This window comes from Heterodontus francisci, chromosome 9 (genome assembly GCF_036365525.1).
Source record: "Heterodontus francisci isolate sHetFra1 chromosome 9, sHetFra1.hap1, whole genome shotgun sequence".
Classification (NCBI taxonomy): Eukaryota; Metazoa; Chordata; class Chondrichthyes; order Heterodontiformes; family Heterodontidae; genus Heterodontus; species Heterodontus francisci.
The window spans coordinates 80,589,208-80,612,329 of NC_090379.1; the positions used below are offsets into that span (position 1 = coordinate 80,589,208).

The 23,122-nt window shown below is 42.8% G+C and overlaps 1 protein-coding gene across 1 annotated transcript in view; it reads right to left on the reverse strand.

The window, feature by feature from the left end:
- Positions 1-6,528: 6,528 nt before the first annotated feature.
- LOC137373870 (uncharacterized) overlaps positions 6,529-23,122 on the reverse strand; it is a 144,840-nt gene continuing 128,246 nt past the window's right edge. The window contains exons 14-15 of the mRNA XM_068039375.1: positions 16,108-16,693; positions 6,529-7,410 (exon numbers count right to left, since the gene is read on the reverse strand). Coding sequence (XP_067895476.1) covers positions 16,550-16,693 — 144 coding nt within the window. The 3' untranslated portion in view covers positions 6,529-7,410; positions 16,108-16,549. The remainder of the gene's footprint in view (positions 7,411-16,107; positions 16,694-23,122) is intronic.

Below are 23,122 nucleotides of genomic sequence, written 5' to 3' on the forward strand. Positions count from 1 at the left end.
CCCTTGGTGCAGCTCCCATCTTGACTTCCTTAAGTCCAAGAGGTGCCAACTTGAACTCATGTAGTGCACAACTTAATTAGCCATTCATCACCAGATCTGGCTGGACAACATCAAGCACCATTGGGCCATGGTCTCCTTTGTCAAAGCTGTTCACTACTCCAGGGTCATCCTGGAATACAACAATAACCCGTGGTTTATTTTCTCCACTACCATCTTCTCGTGCCCCCTCCCAGCTCACATCTGGCAAGAAGTGCCAGACATTCATGGACTCCTTTGCCACTAAAATTGAGACCATCTGTTCAGCTGTCTCTGGTGCATCCTTCCCTTCCCCAGCATGCCATACTAGACCACACCCCCCACCCCGACCTGCACCACCACCCCCCACCCCCATCTCCACCCAAGAATTCCCCTGCCTTGTCCTTAACCTGCATTTCTCTTTGGATTCTCTCCTACCTCTCTTCATGTCCTCTGTAAGCTCACATCTCTGATTCTTACCTCCTGCACTCTTGACCCTGTTCCCACTAAATTGCTGACCACCCCACCTGCCTTTGTGGCCCCCGTGCTAACTAAAATTGTAAACAGATCCTTCACCTCAGGTATTGTCCCACTTGCTTTCAAATCTGCTGTCATTATCCCCGTTCTCAAAAATACCCACTCATGACCACACTGCCGTTGCAAACTAGTGCCTCATCTCCAAACTCCTTTTCTCTCCAAACTTCTGAAACTTGTTTGACACAGTTAACCACGTCCTCCTGTACTTCCTCTGCTCTATCATCCAGCTGGGTGGGACTGCACTCGTTCCATTCTTATCTCTCCAGTCACAGACAGGGAATAACCTGTCATGGCTTCTCTTCTGGCTCCCATACCATTACCTCTGGTGTCTCCCAAGGATCTATCCTTTATTCCCCCCACCCATTCCTTATCGACATGCTGCCCCTCAGTGACATCATCCAAAAGCACGCCAAGTTCCATATGTAAGCTGACGGCACCCAGCTCTACTTCACCACTTCTCTCGACCCCTCCATTGTCACTACATTGTCAGATTGCTAGTCTGACATCCAGTACTGGATCAGCAGAAATTTCCTCCAAATAAATATTGGTATGACCAAAGCCATTATCTTCAGTCCCCACCACAAGCTCCGTTCCCTAATCCCTGGCTCTATCCCTCTCCCAGGTAACTGCCTGAGCCTGAACCACACTGCTCACAACCTTGGTACCATATTTGACCCCAATATGAGATTCCTACTCCATATCTTCTCCATCCCCAAATCAGCTACTTCCACCTCTGTAACATCACACAATTCGACCCCTGCCTCGACTCATGTGCTGCTGAAGCCCTCATCCATGCCTTTGTTACATCCAGATTTGACTGTTCCAGCACTCTCCTGACCAGCCTACTATCTTTGTTTCCTGTATCCTAACGCACAGCAGTCCCATTCAATCATCACCTCTGTGCTCTCTGACCTACGTTGGCTGCTGGTTTGGCAACAGCTCAATTTTAAAATTCTCAACCTTGTTTTCAGTCCCTCTGTAGCCTTGCCTTTCCTTATCTCTGTATCTTCCTCCGTGATCTTTGCACTCCACCAATTCTGACCTCTTTCGCATCCCTGATTTTAATTGCTCCACCATTGGTGCCTGTGCTTTCAGCTGCCAAGGCTATAAGCTCTGAAATTTCTTCCGCCTCTCAACCTCTGCTCCTTAAATCCTAACACATTTACCAAGCTTTTGGTCGTCTGTCCTAATATCATCTTATGTGGCTCTGTGCCAAATTTTGTTTGATCATGGTTCTGTGAAGCAACTTTGAACCTATTACTACATTAAATTCGCTATAAAATTTCAAGTTGCTTTTGCACCCCAAATTCATACCCATCTTTTCTGCAGCTCCTCAAATTTAAAAACCTCATCTTTGTGTTGAAATTGCTCCAGGGCTTTGCCCTTCTCCATCTCGATAAATGTGTGGAAAAGGTAGTGGAACCAATGGATAGGGAATAAAACTGCACCATTTGTATGGAAATCATAAGCAGACATACATTTGCTTTACCAACCTGAGGTGACACACAAATGAATACCAGCAGCTTTCCAACATTAGCACCTCTGATATGTTACCAATTTGTAATATGCATTTTACAATTTTGGAGCTGTAATGAGAGACATTTATCCACCACCTCAACAATATTTTTAGCAGAACATAAAACCTGGATGTAAAGTTGTCAAAGAAAGAAATTCTTTAAACTATAGCCATTGCTCCTTTAAATGTATAATACCACATTTATACAAAATCTTAACAGCTAATAGAAATTGATAATCAAAGTGGCCAAATAAAAGCGGCGCAAAGGCGCCATTCTACCATGTTATAAATCCTGCACTGTTGAAAAGATTATATACTAATTATTTGTGCAATAATTGAAATCTCATGTATTACAATGTTTCATAGCAATATATTTCCTTTTTGTTTCTTGTACATGAATCCTATTTATCTAGTCTTGAACAATATTGGATTTCTTTTGTCACATTTAATATAAGTTGAACAGAGGATTTGGTAATAATTATGTTCTATTTATGGAGTTCCAGCACCAGTTGAGGGCTGTACTGCTGTTGAGTCAGTTAATGCATTTTTGAACATTTACAAATGCTGTTAATATGAAGACTTACTGGAGTATTGATCCTTATCATGGCAAGTCATGAAGCTTTCATTTTCAGGGACATTATGAGGGTACATGGCGATATGTTAGGGTTCTCATTGTTATAGAGGCTTAATTGTGACATGGGTTGGTAATTGGTTGGGAGGTAGGAAACAGAGACAAAGGAAAAAATGAATGCACTCTGATTGGCAGAACTTGGCAAGTGGTATTCCCCAGAGATCGGTACTGGGGTCTCAGCTTTTCACCATATATATAGCAATGACTTGGATGAAGGAATAGAGAGTTGTATATCCAAGTTTGCAGGTGTCACTAAGTTAGGAGGACTAATAAGTTGTGTAGATCGGATCTGGAAATTGCAAGGAGGCATAGATTAAATGAATGGCTAAAACTGTGGCAGATGGAGTTCAGTATGGGAAAGTGAGAGTCTATCCACTTTGGGTCCTTAAAAGACAAATCGAGTTTTCTTAATGGCCAGAGGCTGGAAGCTGTGGAAGACCAGAAGGTTTATATCTCCAGGTATACAACTCACTGAAAGCTAATGGGCAAGTACAAAAAGTAAGCATAAAAGCTAATGGAATGTTGGCCTGTCCCTCAAAGGGAGCTGAAATAGAAATAGGTGGAAGGTATACCATGGTCAGGCCCCATTTGGAGAACTTCATTCAGTTTTGGGCACAGCACTTCAGGAAAAATATATTGGTCTTGGAGAGGGATGCATTAATCACCCGCTACATAATGCTCTGTATTTTTCTCACTATAAATGTTAACCCAATTTGTCTGCAATTTCATGGTTCATACGGTCTTTTTTTGTGGAATAACATTTCCTTCCCTCCAGTCCTCACAAATCTATATTTATAGAATCATCTTAAATGCAGGTAAATATTCCGAGGGACTTCAGAGGATCGTAATCACACAAAAATTGATACCTAGCCAGAGGAGGAATATTAGGACAGGTGACTAAAATACAGGTTCTTCAGGATAATACCAGGGCCTAAAGGATGAAATTATGATAGATTGCATAAACTTGGCGTGTATTTCATTGAGTGGAGGGTAATTTAGTTGAGGTGCTTAAGATAACAAAGAGATTTATTTGGGTAGATGCTGAAAAAATGATTTTTGGTAGGTGAATTTAGAACAAGAGGCACATTCTTAAAATTCAAGCTAGGCCATTGAGGAGGGAAGTCAGGAAGCACCTGTTCACACAAAGAATAGTAGAAATCTGGAATACCTTCCCCAAAAATGCTGCAGCTGCTGACACAATTGAAATTTTCAAGGCAATATTGGTGATGGGTGGGAAGCAGGAGGGGAGGGCAATCACCTTTGAGGTAGTCAGATAAAATCTGTAAGCAAGCAAAACCATAATTTAAATTCATTGCGGAAATGTGGAAATTACAGCATTCAGAACAAAATGAGTCATAAATATTTTACAAATTGTGTTTAATTAGCTAAGATAAAGTTGAAAGAGATTTAGGTAACTGGGCAGCATGTATACTTAACATGTTTAAGTCACTGCACAGCAGCTGATGTGGGAGCACGTATCAGAACATTGCCCGCTGAGGATCAAGCTGAGATTAATAGATTTTTATTAGGCAAGTGTTTTGAGGGATATGGATCAAAGACGGCTAAATGGAATTGAGGTGAAGATTAGTTAGGTCTCTAATGGCTACTACATCATACCCTTTAAGCTGATTTGTGCTTCTATTTGCTTTATTTCTTACGCAATACGCATTTGTGTAAAGACATATTATTTGGATAACCGTCCCCACTCTGCTCATATTTCTTGGTGTTTTACCAACACTGTTTGGCCTATCACACTTTTTGTTGCTGATGCTTTGTGTGTTGCTATGCAAGGAATTTAATGTCCTCTTAATTTTTCATCTCATCCTTTATTTCTAATTGGTATTTTATCATTATTTCCTTTACCCTTTTCTGTTAACTTGTTAGCTATGCCATTTTTTTGTACTCTGACTATTTATCTTATGTCCTTTTTTCATATCTTTACGTACTGTTACTATGTTGTGACCTGTTGCACTGAGGCAGACTTGTGTGTTTTCATCTCATCATGGCGAAAGACCAGAGAATGGAAAATAAAGGGTTAGCAGGTGTTACAACCAAGGTGGGAGGAGTGCGCTGGCTTTTCTAGTTCCACTTCTCCACAGGTCACAACATATATTTAAATGTTTACCCACTTACCAATGCAATCAATCATATACTTTACTCTTTATCCCAGAATAAAATACATCAACCTAGTTTCTTTAATAAACAACAAAATTATCAGCTTATTATAAAACAAGACTTAACCAGTAATGAAGCAAAGCATTAACACACAGATTGAAATATGAAAGTTTCCTTTTATCTTAGCCGCTCAGACGCGCACACACACATACGCACGCACTGGTTAACCGAGAAAGAGAGATTTTCTCTTTAGATCTCTGTTACAAAAAAGAATACTTTGGCCAAATACTTGTTTATTCTTGAAGAAAAAGGAGAAGATATGGAAAGATGAAATTGTCCCTTTTTGGTTTGGCCTCAAATATGCGTAGACAGCTGTCACTGGCATCTTTCTAGAGCAGTTCTTTTCAGGCGCCATTGAGGATCAGTTTGGCAAGCTTTACAGAAGAAATGTCGCATCAGGGGTTTCTGGCAGGCCTTTCAGGAGAAATGCAGCATCAGTTTCTCTATTTCTTACAGGTGATTCTCAGGACGTTCTCAAAGAGATGGAAAGGAATGCTGATGGTGACTGCTCTCTTGGCTGGTTCTTTCCAACCGCCTTCAAAACAGTTCACACCCCAACACTGTCCAAAGTGAAACCAAAACAATATCTCAGGGATCAGGCCTCATGACCCCTATAACTCTTGACCTGTCACTTCCCTGTAAACATCTTCCCCAAGTCAAAAAAGCCCCTGCTATGTATTTATCTGAAGACAGGCAAATTCCAGTAAATGCTGTTTTCAAACAAGACCTCTATATCCTTTCAATGAGCACAGTGAAAAAAAAACATCCATGGACTCCTTTTCAGTTTTCACAACTAAAACAATGTCCCTAATTCTAAAATACATGAGTCCTCAAAAATACTTAACAAAAAACATAGAAACACTGTCATAACACAGGGCAAAGGAGTGTGGTGGGGAAGAGTGTGTCAGGTGGAGACTCTGGAGCCTTGCAGTGTTTGTGCCATTGGAAGGTTGCTGACCTCTGTTCTTAATGAATGCTTGCTCTCACTCAGATGAAGGAGAAACTCCTCTCCAAAAGTTATGCCGACTGAGTATCATCCAGATGAAATGTGTCTGGATCAGATCGCCATATCTGTCACTCTGGAACCCTCTCTCTGCTCTTGTGTTCTATTTTCCTTGTTTAGAATTGCAGCAACAGTATTCAGCAGCGGCTTCTTGTCATTCAGTACAGTTTCCCTTCAAGACGGACAGACTGCCTTTAAGAACAGAGGCTGGCTGTGCCCCATGCCATCAGCACAATGCTGTTAGGCCCCCAGTTGAGTGCAGAAGCAGCCAGAAGTTCAGGACCACGTGACCCAATGCTACTCTCAGGTAAATGAGGTGAGAGCATCAAATTTGCATGCTGCCCACCTCTGCTGGAACCAGCATAGGCAGGTCCCAAATCGTGACCCCTTATGTCTGTACAACAGCACTATCAAATTTTTAGCCCAACCAATTTAATCTGGCTTGCTGATATTTCTTATTGGGACCTATTTTATAATTAAAATCAACCCCAGCACCCTTTGTAAATTTTCAAAATATAATTGAAGATATGTTTCATACAAAATTCACAATACAGCTTAAAAATAACAATACAATTCTTTGTTTTCAAAAATTGCATCTTTATCAATTAAAAAGGTCAACCACCAAGTAGAGAAGTTTATATTTTGATGAGAGGAAAGCAAGCAATATAGCATAATATATATGGGGAGATATAACTCCTGTCATTTCAGAAGCTTCATATAATCACATGATTTGTACTATGCACAATGACATTGTCTTCATTAAATACTATTAGCAATCCAGCAGGACACTACAACTGGAAATTAAGATTACTATAACCAAAGAGTCACCTTTTTCATTATTTGTTCTCAGGATGTGTGCAACACTGGCAAAGTCTGATTTATTGCCATCCCTAGTTGCCCTGAGGAGCTGCTGGTTTACCTTCTCCTGGAATTGCTGTAGTCTTTCTGGTGATTCCTTCCAGGATCATGACCCAGCAACAGTGAAGCACTAATAATATTGAGGATAGTCTGTAACATGGAAGGAAACTTAGAGAATATTGTTGTCCTTCTCAGTTGTAGAGGTTACCAAGGAGACCGATTCTGTCAAAGTAACCTTGATGAGTTGTTGCAGTGTGTACTGAATCCAGTGGCAGAGGCACTAATCAAGTGAACTGCTCTATCCTGGATAGTGTCAAATATTTTCAGTGCCGTTGAAGACTGTATTCATCCAAGTGAGTGGTGATAATTTCATCGCATTCCTCACACAAGCCTTGTAGGGGGAGAGACTTTGAGAGGTCAGGAAGTGAGCCACATATTACAGAATACCCAGCATCTACCCTGTTATCCTTGTCAGTGTCACTACAGTTGGTCGAGTTAAGCTCCTGGTCAATGTCGACCCCCAAGATGTTGACAGCGGGGGACTTAATGATGGTGTTGCCATAAAGGTAAGATGGCTCAGCTTGTTCAAGGTAGCCATTACCTGGCACTTATGTGGCATGAATGTTGCCTGTCAATCATCAGTCCAAGTCTAGATATAACATCAAAGGTTTTCATCTAAAAACACATATAGTTTTCTATTAAATTTAAACAACTTGCCCCATAATTTTAATTACTCTGCTAATAGTATAAATATAGATCGTGATGGATAATTATAGTTTACTATCTGTACTATTTGCCCATGATTTATGAAGTCATGCTACTCCCATAATTCTTCAACATGTGGAAGTAATTGCAAATGGAATGCAGACTGCACTATGAGCAAATGGGATGTAGTTTAAGACTTTGTGGTATGGCATCCTCAGCCATTAGTAACTGATGAACATTTAGGACCCATGAGCTGGAACCCACAAAGAGAATCAGCATTATTTTGAAGCAGCTGGGAGCAGGTTAAAGATGTTTTCCAGGGCACGGAGAGAACACCGACTCCCTTCTCTCACCCAGCCAATCTTCTGGTACCTGCACCAGCAACAGGATAATGGAGGGACATCCCAATGCCCTGTGATCTTTGTGGGGGTTGGCAGAGTGGGGGTGGCGGGGGGAGTTGGAAAGGAGATCAGCACCAGAGCCCACATCTCAAAACTCACACCAATGTGTTCACCCTCCCCTACCCATGGATTTTCAGGACCTGAAGTAAACCACAACATTCACATTCAACATTTCAATTTCTTTCCATCAAACCTATTGGAACAAATGTTCTGACGAAAGTACTGAATAATATGCACAGGTTAATAATGATAATCAAACAAGTGTAGCAGTGTTCACAGTACCCAGGAACACAAATGAGTGGTGCCACTGTATGGGATGGGAAATGCAGATTTGATCCCTTCATCTCACTATTCTTCTTTGGTGGAATCTTCATTTTTCAATTGCAGCCATGCTGCTGTGAATAGGTTCCAAGTGGAAGCCTGATACTTCCCCATCGGCAGGGGTTTGAAACATGTCCGTACAAAGACACGAGTGTCCGTGGTAAAATTTTTGTGGGAGAGAAAGAGAGAGGGGGGAGAGAAAGAGAGAGGGGAGAAAAAGAGAGAGGGGGGAGAAAAAGAGAGAGGGGGGAGAAAAAGAGAGAGGGGGGAGAAAAAGAGAGAGGGGGAGAAAAAGAGAGAGAGGGTGGGAAAGAGAAGGGGTGGGAAGAAAGGGGGGAAGAGAGGGGGGAGAGCACGAGAGGAGAGTGTGAGGGCAGCCAAAGTGCAGAAAGAGAGGGAAGCGAGAGAGTGGAGAGAAAGGGGAGGGGGAAGGGGGGGGGGGGGGGGGGAAGAGAGAAAGAGCAATGGGGAGAGAGGGAGAGAAATGGAAGAGAGAGAGATGGGAGAGGGGTAGAGGGAGCAGGATGAGAGATTGACACAAAGAGGGAGAGTGAGCAGGAGAGGAGAGAGAGATCGACTTCACACCTGACGGATGGACATCTATCCAGATTATCACTACAGGCATTGACTACTTGTACAAACAAAAACAATGCCAGGTATCTCACTAAATAGAGAGAAATGCATTTTAAATCGGACTGTGTTTTGATGGCATTAGGATGGCCTGCCCCCATATCCGTGGCTGAGTCAATAATTTTGTCAATTGTCCATGGTGCAACATGTTGATGCCATCCCTGCCCACATGTAAGGGGAAAATCAGATGGAGAAGTTCTGTAAAGTCACTCCTCACACTCAGTGCAGAGTTTTAGTGGTAGTGACCTAGAATAAGGTTTCTTGTCCTTTCTCTTGTGTGTAGTCAGTGTATAGCCCGAGAAGACAGTGGCGACAGGGAAAATAGAAAATTGAGAGATAAAATGTCCTCAAGAAAAGAAGAGACATTGGTAATGTAGCCTCATTCTGGTGTACAAATATAGGAACACAAGAATAGGAGTAGGTCATTCAGCCCCTCGAACTTGTTCTGCCATTCAATGAGATTGTGGTTGATCTGTACATTGACTCCATCCAACTGCCTTGGTTCCTATCTTTTTGTACCATTGTCGAGCAATTATCTATCAATCTCAGATTTAAAATTATTAATTGAGCTAGCATTTACTGCTTTTTTTTGGGAGAGAGTCACCCTTTATATGAAGAAGTCTTTCCTGACTCCTCTCTTGAATGGCTTGGTTCTGATTTTAGTTATATCCCCTTGTCCTAGACTCCTCCACTGGTGAAAGAAGTTCTCCTCTATCCTACCGATTCTTTTCAAAATCCTTAACCCTCAATCAAATCACCCCTTAACCTTCAATATTCCAAAGAGTACAAGCCTAATTTATATAATCCATCTTCATAATCTGACCCATGGAGCTCTGGTAGTAACATTTTAGTGAAACTGTGCTGCATTCCTTCCAAGGCCAACATACCCTTTCTAAAGTGCAGTGAACAGAACTGTATGATAGTCCACATGTGGTCTAACCAGGACTTTGTATAGCGGTAACAAAACTTCCCTTTATATTCTAGCCTTCTAGTTACAAAGGCTAACAATTAGCCTTTCTGATTGTTTTTTTGTATTTGACTGCTACATTTTAGTGCACATAAGAACATAAGAAATCGGAGCAGGAGTAGACCCCATTCGGCCCCTCGAGCCTGCTCCGCCATTCAATTATATCATGGCTGATCTGATTATGGCCTTAACTCCACTTTCTTGTCTTCCCCTCATAACCCTTTTACTCCCTTGTGGATTAAAAATCTAACTCCGCCTTGAATATATTCAATTGACCCAGCCTCTGCTGCTCTCTGGGGTAGAGAATTCCAATGGTTAAATTAGCCTTTCTAATTGTTTTTTTTTTGTATTTGATGCTACATTTTAGTGCACATAAGAACCTTCTCAAAGAAGAAATTCCTCCTCATCTCTGTCTAAATGGGAGACCCTTTATTTTGAAACTGTGCCCCCTAGTTCTAGATTCCCCCATGAGGGGAAAGATCCTCTCAACATCTACCTTGTCCAGTCCCCTTAGAATTTTATATGTTTCAATAAGATCATCTCTCATTCTCCTAGACTCCAATATGTATAGGCCCAACCTGTTTAAACTTTTCTCATAAGACAATCCCTTCATCCCAGGAATCAACGTGGTGAACCTTCTCTGAACTTCCTCCAATGCAAGTATATCCCTCCTTAAACAAGGAGACCAAAACTGTACACAGTACTCTCGGTGTGGTCTCACTCCCTGTACAGTTGTAGCAAGACTTCCCTACTTTATACCCCATCCTCCTTGCAAAAAGGCCAACATTCCATTTGCCTTCCTAATTACTTGCTGTACCTGCATGCTAACTTTTTGTCATTCATGTATGAAGACACCCAGATCCCTCTGTACTGCAGCATTCTGCAGTCTCGCTCCATTTAAATAATATTCTGCTTTTCCATTCTTCTCTCCAAAGTAGACGACGTCACATTTTCCCACATTATACTGCATCCGCCCAATTTTTTCCCACTCACTTAACCTATCTATATCTCTTTGCAGACACTTTGGGCTGGATTTTCAAAGTGGAGACAGGAAACAGAAGCCTGGTCTGGTTTTTGGTCTGTAACTTGCCTCCTCTGGGAAGCTGATTCAGATTTCAATTTTCAAGTGGGAAAGCCTTAATAGGCATGGAGACAGGCTTCCTGTCCTCTTACAGTCAGTGGGATTGAAAATGGCAGTGGATCAGATCAAGTTTGGGGATCATGTACTTCCAGGGCAGCCATCACTGAGGCTGCTGGTTGTCCTGAGGGAGAGATCTGCCTTCCACAGCAGCAGAGGGAAGTGAGATGTCACAAAGGAGCTGGAGGCCTGACCCTAGGGACAGGACAGACCTTCGCTTCATCGATATCGACATTGATCTAATGCTGGAGACTGTGAGGGAGAGGAGGGAGGTCCTCTTCCCACAGGCTGGGAGGAAGCCATCTTGTTGTGCACCAGGGGCACCTCTCTGTTCAATGTTATCGCCCACCACCCCCCTTCCTTCTCCTCTCTTACTTCCTGCTCCACCGATGAGCTATCTCCTTCCAGGGCCTCACTGTCCTCAAGGTCCAACACCTCTCTGGAGGGTTATGTTATTGAGAGCGCAACAGACCACCACAATGACCAAGACCCTTGCCGGAGGGCATTGCAAGGCACCACCTGACCAATCCAGACACCAGATTCCTATCCTCAGAAACTCAATGGCCTGCTCAACGGTTGGCCTGCTGAGCGGGTGGCATTGGTTGTTGTGTCTCTATCTGGGGCTCCCATAGTGGGGTCTCTTCAAGGTCTTTCCCTTGGAGCCAGCCATGCACTTTGGGGAAGGACCAAGGCAGCCTGGACTGGCAGAGGATGAAGGAGGCATGGCAGCTGCCAGGAAAGCAAACACAAACATGGAGGAAGCTCTTGTTGCGGTTGTGGATCATTTGGATGTTGAGGGAGTGGAAGCTCTTCCCTTTGATAGATCTCACTGGCCGGTCTCTGGGTACCTTGATGGCCACATGGTTACAATCAAAGATGCCCTGCACCTGAAGGAATGTTCGATGGCATCAAACCCCAATTCCCTCCATGCTAGTGCAGGCCCATCTATGGCTAAGTGGGTGAGGTCCCTGTCCTCCTGAAAAGGGTATCCTTGACTTGCCTGATGGCTGATGAGATGTCACCTAGGTCCACAGCTGACCCCTAGAACGACCTGGTTGCATAGAAGTTCAGGGTGCTTGAGACCTTGATGGTTGCAGGTAGGGGACTGCGATGGGGACCATGAGACCTCAGGTCATTGTGGATCGGAGCACACAGGACCGAGATCATCTGCCTGGATAGGCGCAGCCTCCTACAGCGCTGGTGCTCTGTCATTTGCAGGTAGCTGACTCTTGGGCTGTGCACCTGATGTCTTGGGTCACACCTTACTTCCTTTAACGCTGCCCGCCCCCACCCCACTCCCGCTGTGTTCCGCTGATCTCCTGCTGTCCAGGAGGTTGCACCTGCCACTGCTCATCCTGGCTGCTCTATCCAATGGCAGAGTAGCCTGTTCCCATCTGACCTCCATCAGCTGGGCCTTGAATGCTTACCAGGCCTTTCCCTGCCAATCCTAGCTGCCACTGTGATTCCACTTTCCTATCTGATTTCATGGCACTCTCTAATGTAATATTTAATTCTTCCAGCTTCAGCAATATGCACACAGAGGCACATCTGAGGCAACTAAGCTTTATTTGCAGCCTCTGTTTTAATTTAATCAGCCCTTCCCATGGTCCTCATATCTCCAACATGCTCATGTCTTCACAAACCTGCCATGTGCCCCCCATGGCATTTTCCCCATTTCCAGACTTTAAAAATAGCTCCTTGCTCCTAACAAGCCAGTTAATGAGCTCTTTAATGAGCTCAACAGGCAATTAATTGAATACAGGCACACAATCCATTCTCTCCCTGGCCGCTGCAGTTTAAAAATAGCATCCAGAGGCACAGGGACCTAGTGCTGACCTCCAAGAACACAATCTTCAAATTGCGCTCACTGCTGTTCCAGCCCTCAGCGGGGTTTGAAAATCCAGCCCTTTGTGTCCTGCTCACAATTTACTTTCCAACCTATCTTTATATTGTCAGCAAATTTGGCTACAATACACTTGGTCAAGGATAGGCATGGACATGTGGCACCCAAGGACATTTAACAAAATTATTGACAGCCACGGGCATGGGGCAATTAATCTGAATATGAAGTATATAGCCAATCTAATACCATCAAAACACAGTCTGATTTAAAAGACATTTCTCCCTTTAAATAAAGTAGCTCAGCATACATTTAATAGAGAGCAGCACAACTGTATTAGCTAGCTGGCTAGCTAGCAAACAGTATGCATTGCCAATGCGAATTACTTCTGTTGACAGAATAGAGCTAGCTACACTGGGCTGGATTTTACCATCCCCCCGATGTCGGGAGTCATGGGGGGGGGGGGGGGGGGGGCGGGGAGGGGGAGGTCCAGAAAATACCTCCAGAGAGGCCCGCCACAGGCCTCGACGTTGGGAAGGTCCCACCCCATATCACAGGCAGCGGCGAGGCCTTGTGGCGCCACCCCCACTGCATGGCGACAGAAACCTCATTTCAATATGGAAATAAATGTTAATGAATTAATTAATACTTACCTCGTCATGATGGCCGGCCTGCTCCGATATTCCGGCTGGTTGCTGGAACTCTCGCACCTTCAGATCCCCGTTCGGAGATCTGAGGCAAAACACTGATGCGCAGGAGGGAGGAGTTATGTTTTCAGGGTTGGGGGGGTAGCGGGGAAAGACTTGCGATTAGTGGAAGTAATGGTGGGAAATGGTTGAAGGTGAAAGTGAATAAAGTTCGGGGGGGTGGGGAAGATAAGTTTTTTTTTGAGGGGAATGGGCAATTAATAAAGTCTTTACTCATGGGGAGGGGGGAGAGTGTTTTAATCATTTATTACATTTTATAAATTAAATTTATAGTGACTTCCCTTAAACATGTAAATAAACTGTAAGGGCTGGAAGCCCTTTAAAAACGGCACTGGTGCCTGCGCATTGGCGCCGGACACATTGCTGGGGATGGAGCGCCCACCCCCCTCCACATCATTGGGGCTGGCATTTTGCCCCCTCCATGTAAATGAGCTACTGTGCTAAATAGCGCGGCAGCTCCGTGGAGCGAATTCTGCATGTGTGCTCCGCTACTTTTGAAAAAATTTGGCCACCACGTCACAGTGTGGTAGATAGACCTTATCGGATGACCTCTGTGGATTCACACTGTGTCAGGAGTGCAAATTCATCCAATAAACCATGAAACTCAAGGAGAGGATTATTATTGTGATCATTGAGTGAGACTAAAGAAAAATCAGCAATAGGAAGATGAACAATTTCTCACACTGCTGACAGTTGCTCACAAGACAATTTAACCCATGGTCAATGTTTGTGCAACTTCTCCACCTGCTTGTAATATGTGTCTGAAGACAGGGCAGCCAACAAAAGGGCAGTGATCTCCAAATCAGGAGAATTTTATAGGATGGAGCAGACAGTATTTCAGAAGAGTCATGTAAAACAGAAAAGCAGAATGGGGCAGGAAGGGACAGAGAGATTAACGGTAAAGAGTGCCTTTCAGTTCCTCCATTAAAGCGAATCTCTTAAATTCACTTATGTCTATATCTCAGACTATCACTGTCGATTCCGATCCATCTCCCTCTCTCCCCCCACTCTCTCTGTCTCTTTCTCCCCCCACTCTCTCTCTCTCTCTCGGTAAACCCCCACCCCCCACCCCAACTGTTGCTGAGAGCAGGAACAGCGCTTCCGAACTCTAGACAGCTTCGGGTTTTTCCAGCGGACATTTTTTAAAAAAATCAGAAACTGCCGGAATATATTACTCCCAGCACTGAGCTCTTATCTTCTGCAGTCATCTTTTATATGGCACCTTATTGAATACCTTTTGGAAATCCAAATACACAACATTTACTGGTTCCCCTTTATCTACCCTGTTTGTTACATCATCAAAGAACTCCAATAAATTTGTCAAACACAATTTCCCTGCCATAAAAGCATGTTGCTTCTGCTTGATTGTATTATGATTGCTAAATGTCCTGCTACTACTTCCTTAATAATGGATTCTAGTATTTTCCCCAATAACAGATGTTAGGCCAACTGGCCTATAGTTTCCTGCTTTCTGTCTCCCAACTTTCTTGAACAGAGGTGTTATGTTTGCAGTTTTCCAATCTGTTGGGACCTTTCAAAAAACTAGGGAATTTTGGAAGCTTGCAACCAATGCATCCACTATTTCTGCAGCCACTTCTTTTAAGATGCTCGGATGCAGGCTATCAGGTCCAGGGGACTTGTCAACCTTTAGTCCAATTAATTTTCCTAGTACTTTTTCTCCAGTGATAGCGTTTGTTTTAAGTACCTCCCTCCCTTTGCCCCCTTGATTTTCTACTATTCTTGGGATATGTTTTGTGTCTTCTTCCACAAACGCAGATACAAAATACTTGTTCAAAATCTCTTCCGTTTCCTATTATTAACTCCCCTGTCTCATGCTCTAAGGGACCAACATTTACTTTAGCTACTCTCTTCCTTTTTCCATACTTGTAGAAGCTCTTGCTGTTTTTATATTTCTTGCTAGTTTACTCTGATATTTTAATTTCTCCCTCTATTATTTTTTTAAATCATCTTTTGCTGGTTTCTAATATTTTCCCAATCTTCTGGCTTACCATTAATCTTCACAGCAATGTACACCCTTTCTCTCAATTTGATACCATCCTTAACTTCCTTAGTTAGCTATGGATGGTGCATCCTTCTCACAGAGTCTTTTTTCCTCAATGGCATATATCTTTGTTGAGAGTTATGAAATATCTCCATAAATGTCTGCCACTGCTCATCTAGCATGTTACCTTTCAACCTATTTTCTCTGAGTCCACTGTAGCCAACTCTGTCTTCTTACCTTTGTAGTTGCCTTTATTTAAGTTTAATGGACCCCTAAATCTCTGCACCTCCACTGTTCCTAGCTTATATAATATGTAATGCAATGGCGCAATGTGCTACAGGTTCTCAGCTGTAATTTCCTGCAGTGTCAAAAAAAAAATCAATCGCAGCCATATTACTGTGGAAACATGCAGAAAAAAAGTTCTTATTTTCCTATGAAAGTGAAAATTTAAAAAAAAATCATAAGGCTACTTTCACACAGCATCCCATAGCTGGTTCGGAGTGGCATCACCCTCCAGCAATCTATTAGCAGTAGACTGAATATGGACCAGGGAGACGAGAGAGTGGTGAAAGAAAGAAAGAGTATAAAAGTAAACAAAAATATAATGACTACATGTAACATTGATTGTAATCTACCTTGATGTTTTTACATCATTACTTACATTTCTTTGATCATTCATAGGATTTCTAGTTTTCAAGCTTGATTTAGCCATTTTTGGTTGCATCAAAATCCAGGTCATATCAATACTGTTCAGCAGTATAGTCTTGCGAGTCTCCGACTACCAAGAAGTTTACAGGATTGAGCACTGATTTGCTCAGTGACCACCACAAGGACTGTATTGTGCAGGTCCATTGCCAGACGATAGGGATCCAGAGTCATTGTGTGAATAATTGAACCAAATGTCATAGTCAAAAAACAGCTGATATAAGTGATAGAAATTGTTAGGGCACTTTAGGCACCTGATTCATGTTCTGTCTGGAATGGTGATTTCAAACGTTTTTGATGGGGTGTTGATTAGGATTCTATTGGCTTAACTGGGAAACTCTAATTGTTCTAGCTGTTCAAAACCAAAAAAAATTTGAGTGAATTGCTGGAGGTGTGACCTATACGTAAGTGGCAGTTGTGACCTCATGGAGAATGCGAAGTCTTGGTCCCAAGGGAATGCCTAGCTGTGCCAATCTTTCTTCATTTAAATAAGGCAGCTCCATTAAACCTATGCCAGCATTCTCAAAATGTGCAACATATTGCTGAAAACAAGAGACAAAATATGAGTAAATTCTTGCCAATAAGCAAAGTTTTGCAGTAACTGAACAGTTTTGATAAGACATTATAATGTTCATGTAAATATGCATGCAATGTAAAATTAGTTTTTTTTAAAGACAGGAGTAAGAGTACTTGAGAAGATTTGATTGTCAAAGGGAGATCTTAAACTGAGTTGCTATAAAAATATAGAATTGAGAAAGTAAAAGAAATAAATAACTTGCATTTATATAGCACCTTGGATAACCTTAGGACATCCCAAAGTGTTTTACAGCCAATCCAGTATTATAAAGTGCAGTCACCATTATATTACAGTGAAACACAGCAGCCCATTTATGCATAGCAAGGTCCCACAAACAGAAACAAAATTAATTACAAGATAATCTATTTTAGTGATATTGGTTGAGGGATAAATATTGCCTAAGAACCAGGAATAAATTACCTGCTCTTCTTCAAATAGTGCTATGGGACTGTTTACATCCACCTGAAAGGTCAAGTTTACCGTTTACAGCGCCTTCAACAATTCCCTCAGTACTTGACTGAGTGTAAACCTAGATTACGTACTCAAGTTATGGAGCCTATGATGTTCTGACTCAGGCAAAAATGCAACCACTGAGTCAAAGCGGACAACTGTAATAAAGTGAGATGTTAAAGAAGCACCAATCTCCTGGTTAACTGTCTCATACGTTTTACCATGTTTGTAAACAGATATGATATTAAAGTCACCATGTCATTAAATCTTACAAAGCTGGTGAGAGGCTCCCCTTGAAACATGAACCTGTCTTTTTTTTAAAATGCTGTATATTTCCAGCATTTGCCGTCTTTATTTCACTCGTGGTGATTAATCCAGGAACTGAAACACAGGTTTCTCTTATCTTCATGGAAAGCTTATGTTTGCCTTTCACAGTTTTAAATGGATTAGATTGTGAAGATATTTAGCATTTTTGATATCTCTCACAACATAAAGCAAGTAAGATTAGTAGCCAGGTGGCGCTGGAGTGCAGCAAGATTTAGTTTGCTGCAAATTTGATGAATGAAATGGGAATAAATCTTGGAATCTGGATGCTGAAAGACCATAGGGCAGACATTTGTCTCAGGCAGTGGCACAAAACAGGCGATATCGGATCGGCCACCCATTATACACACTGCTTAATATTCAGTTTTGCACCAACCGAGAGGACAACCCTTACAACTTTCACTGATTGCGAGTTATGCATGTGGTAAGGTACAAGGCAGCATCTGGCTTCTTCTGAAGTCGTTTAAGTTCATTGTTAAATGAATTTTTGAACTTATCCAGGTGAGAATTACTGGTGGTGTGGAGGGCAATACTTTTCCACTTTGAGAACCCAGATACAGAGCAAAGCACCTTCTACTCAGCCACATAACATGCCAGATAACTAGTCTCACAACCACAACCATAACCACACCCCATCCTGCCCAAATGTGAATGGGCCAAAATTTGCTGTCAAATTAATGCTGAGGTTAATCGTGCTCACTAATATTTATTCACAAATGCCACAGCAACGTCAGGTGAGGCCAGATACACAACTAAACTGAGAAATTGAAAAGTTCTGTCCAAGCCGCCATGATCTTTGCAGAAACAACATCGCACTGTTTGGCTCCCGATTCGAACGCATTGAGCAATGTGAAGTTGCTGTACTTACACACTAGATATGACATAAGCTCACCACAGAAAGTTGTCGTTAGTTTAAGTTTAAATACCCTTTTAATGGTGTGACAGTGTTAATAGCCAGTGAACCTCTTTGGCACTTAAAAAATAATTTTTGAAAACTTGTTTCTCTTTTTTCTTGCTTTTAATTTGATCTTTCACTCTCATTTTATAAAAAGAAAAACTTGCATTTCTATAGTGCCCGTCATGACCACAGAATGTCCCAAAGCGCTTTACAGCCAATAAGGTACTTATTGAGTGTATTCACTGTTGTAAGGTAGGAAACACGGTAAAGGTCTGCAAAGGAAACCCGACCCGAATGCCGGACCCGAGGTGCGACCCGACCCGGCCCAAACCCAACACATGTCGTCGGATCCCATTGGGGTTGGGTCGGGTCGCAGGCCTTTATCCATGTACTGATGTAAAGGCCTGCTACCCGACCCAACCCCGACGGGACCCGACATGTGTCAGGTTCGGGTCGGGTCAGGTCGCACTTCTGGGTCCAGCATTCGGGCTTGGGTCGGGTTTCCTTTGCAGATCTTTAAAACACGGCAGCCAATTTGTGCACAACAAGGTCCCACAAACAACAATGTGATAATGACCAGGTAATCTGTTCTTGTGATGTTGATTGGGGGATAAAATAAGGCCAGGACACCAGGGATAATTCCCCTGCTCTTCTTCACAATAGTGCCATGGGATCTTTTACATAGGAACATAGGAGCAGGAGTAGGCCATTCAGTCCATCAAGCCTGTTCCGCCATTCAGTACGATCATGGCTGATCAACCACTTCAATGCCTTTTTCCCACACTATCAGCATATCCCCTTATGTCATTTGTATTTGTCAATCTCTGCTTTAAACATACTAAATGACTGAGCTTCCACAGCCCCCTGGGGTAGAGAATTCCAAAGATTCACACCCTCTGATTAAAGAAATTTCTCCTCATCTCCGTCCTAAATGGCTTTCCTCTTACTTTGAAATTGTGCCCCCTGGTTCTGGACTCCCCAACCAGGGGAAACATCTTACCTGCATCTACCCTGTCTATCCCTTTAAGTATTTTGTAGGTTTCAATGAGATCACCTCTCATTCTTCGAAACAGTGGCGCAGTGGTTAGCACCGCAGCCTCACAGCTCCAGGGACCTGGGTTCAATTCTGGGCACTGCCTGTGCGGAGTTTGCAAGTTCTCCCTGTGACCGCGTGGGTTTTCGCCGGGTGCTCCGGTTTCCTCCCACAGCCAAAGACTTGCAGGTGATAGGTAAATTGGCCGTTGTAAATTGCCCCTAGTGTAGGTAGGTGGTAGGGAATAAGGGATTACTATAGGGTTAGTATAAATGGGTGGTTGTTGGTTGGCACAGACTCGGTGGGCCAAAGGGCCTGTTTCAGTGCTGTATCTCTAAATAAAATAAAAAATACAGGCCCAGTTTCCCCAATCTGTCTTCATAGGACAGTCCTGCCATCCTGGGAACAAGTCTGGTGAACCTTCATTGCACTCCCTCTGTGGGAATAATATCCTTCCTAAGGTAAGGAGCCCAAAACTGCAGTCCATGTTGACTATGCCCAATCAGATGATTATTATCCAAGTGTCCATTTATCATATTCTTTAGAATAGATTCCAGCATTTTCCCAATGACTGATGTAAGGCTAACATGTCTGAGATTCCGTTTTTTCTCTCCCTCCCTTCTTAAATAGTGGGGTGACATTTGTGACCTTTCAATCTGCAGGAACCACTCCAGAATCTATAGAATTTTGGAAGATGATCACCAATGCATCCACTATCTCCATAGCTACCTCTTTCAGCACTCTGGGACACAGAATATCAGGTCCTGGGGATTTGTCAACCTTCAGCCCCATTAATTTCTCCAATACAACCTTCTTCCGAATACTAATTTCCTTCAATTCCTCATTCCCCCTAATCCCTTGGATCTCTAATTCTGGGACATTTCTTGCATCTTCCTCAGTGAAGACAGACACAAAGTAATCATTTAGCTTCTCTGCCATTTCTCTATTCCCCATTATAGATTCTCCTGTCTCCACCTGTAATGGACCAACACTGTCTTAGCCAAACGTTTCCTTTTTACATACCTATAGAAGCTTTTACAATCCGTTTTTATATTTTTTGCTAGCTTACATTCATATTCTATTCTCCCTTTCTTTATCCTCCTTTGCTGTATTCTAAAATCCTCCCAATCCTCAGGTTTACTACTATTTCTGTCAACTTTATAGGCCTTTTCTTTTAATCTTATACAATCCTTAACTTCCTTTGTTAGCCACAGTTGACTGACTTTTTTTGGGGGGGTTTTTGGGCCTTGAAGGAATGTATAGTTGCTGTAAACTAGGCAATATTTCTTTAAAGACTATCCATTGCCTATGTACTGTCATACCTTTTAATGTATTTTCCAAATCCACCTCAGCCAATTTTCCCCTTATACCTTCATAATTTCCTTTGTCCAAATTTAACACCCTGGCTTCAGATTGAACTACCACACTTTCAAACATAATGTAAAATTCTATCATATTATGGTCACTCATCCCTTAAGGTTCCTTTACAACAAGATTATTAATTAGCCCTTTCTCATTACAGAATATTAGATCTGAAATAAACTGTTCTCTTGTCGATTCCTCAACATACTGCTCTAGAAAACCATCCCAGTTTACCCAGTCTACATGCAGATGGAAATCACCAATGATTACTGTATTACCAATGCTACATGCTTCTCTCATCTCCTGATTAATGTCATGCCCCACAGTACCACTACTATTTGGTGGCCTATAAACAACTCCTACCAATGTTTGCTGCCCTCGCAGTTTCTTAGTTCCACCCAAACAGATTCCACATTTTGTTCTTCCGATTTGAGATCCTCCCTTACTAATGTACTGATCCCATCCCTTATTATCAGCGCAACACCACCTCCTTTTCCTTTTTGCCTATCCTTCCTAAATGTCGAATATCCTTGAATATTCAGTTCCCAGTCTTGGTCACCTTGTAGCCACATTTCTGTTATGGCAATTAGATCATACCCATTTACCTCTATTTGGGCCTTTAAGTCATCTACTTTGTTGCAAATGCTGCGTGCATTCAAGTAGAGTGCCCTGAACCTTGTCTTCTTGACATTCTGCATTCTAAGCCTAGTTGATGCTCGCCTTTGTTTCGCCTGCCTTCTAATGTCACTTGCCACTTTTCTACCTCCTGTTACCAGCTTTACTTCCTTCCAATTTGAGCTACCCCTCAGGTTCCCATCCCCCTGACAAGCTAGTTTAAACCCTCCCCAACAGCACTAGCAAATCTCCCTGTAAGGATGTTAGTTCCGGCCCTGTTAAGGTATAGCCTGTTCATCTTGTACTGGTCCCATCTGCCCCAGAAATCTCATGCCCTCCCTCCTACACCAATTCTTCAGCCACGTGTTCAATCAATTAATGCTCCATAGCACGTGGCACTGGGAGTAATCCTGAGATTACTGCTTTTGAAGTCCTGCTTTTTAATTTAATTCCTAACTCCCTAAAACCTCATCCCTCTTCCTACCTATGTCATTGGTACTAATGTGGACCATGACCTCTGGCTGTTCACCCTCCCCCAGAAGGATGTCCTGCAGCCGATCCGTGACATCCTTGACCCTGGCATCATCCTGCAGTCACGTTTACTGCCGTAGAAATGCCGGTCTGATCCCCTGACTATCGAATCCCCTATCACTATTCCTATTCCACTCTTCTTCCTCCCCTCCTGTGCAGCTGAGCTACCTGTGGTGCCACAGACTTTGTTCTGGCTGCACTCCCCCAAGGAACCAACGCTCTCAACAGTAACCAAAATGGAAAACCATTTAGCAAGCAAGATAGACTCAAGGGACTCTTGCACTGCCTGCCTGGTTCTCTTAGACTGCTTAGCGGTCACCCATTCCCTCACTACCTGCATGCTTCTAACCTGCAGTGTGGCCAGCTCCCTAAACATGCTATCCACGTAGTCCTCTGCCTTGTGGATGCACAGCAGAAACCCGGAGCTCAAGCTTCTGTAGCTGGGGACACTTCATGGAGATGTGTTCGTCTAGGACATGTGGTGCGTCCGTGACTTCCCATATACCGCAGGATGTACATTCCACTTGACCGAGCTAACCTGCCATAATGTAACTTTAAAAACTTTTTATTACAATGATAAGTAAAATAACTTACCAGTTACTCACCAATCAACTTCAACTCCTTTCTTCACACTCAGTGCAGACTGAGAGAGCAACTGGGACCTCGGTTTAATGTCTCAGGTGAAAGACAGCACCTCTGAAGTGCAGCATTCCCTCAGAACTACAATGGAGTGCCAGCTTTTTTGATTTTTATGCTTATGTCCTGGACTGGGACTCGAGTCCTCAACCTTCTAACTCAGACATGAGAGTGCTACCAACAGAACCATGGCTGACACAATCTGATTTCTGTACTTAATTTGACACTCAATTCACCCACTCTAAATTACATTTCCTTCTCAGTACATGTGCTGTTAATTTCATGATCCTCCAATGTGATTGGTTAAGAAAACAGACAGCTGCTTGCCCTGCTCACTCAAATCCCAAATGCCCTGTAGAGGTAGCCAAGCTATTTGCATCCACTTTTAACAAGGACAAGTCTAACTAACAGCAGGCACCATTTGTTACTCTGCCACAGCAATTTTTGGACCAATGTTTCTATTCCAACCCCAGCTACCTTTATTGACTATCATTGTAAAATTGATAGTGATAATGCCAGTTCATAAACAATTGGGAGAGGGAGAA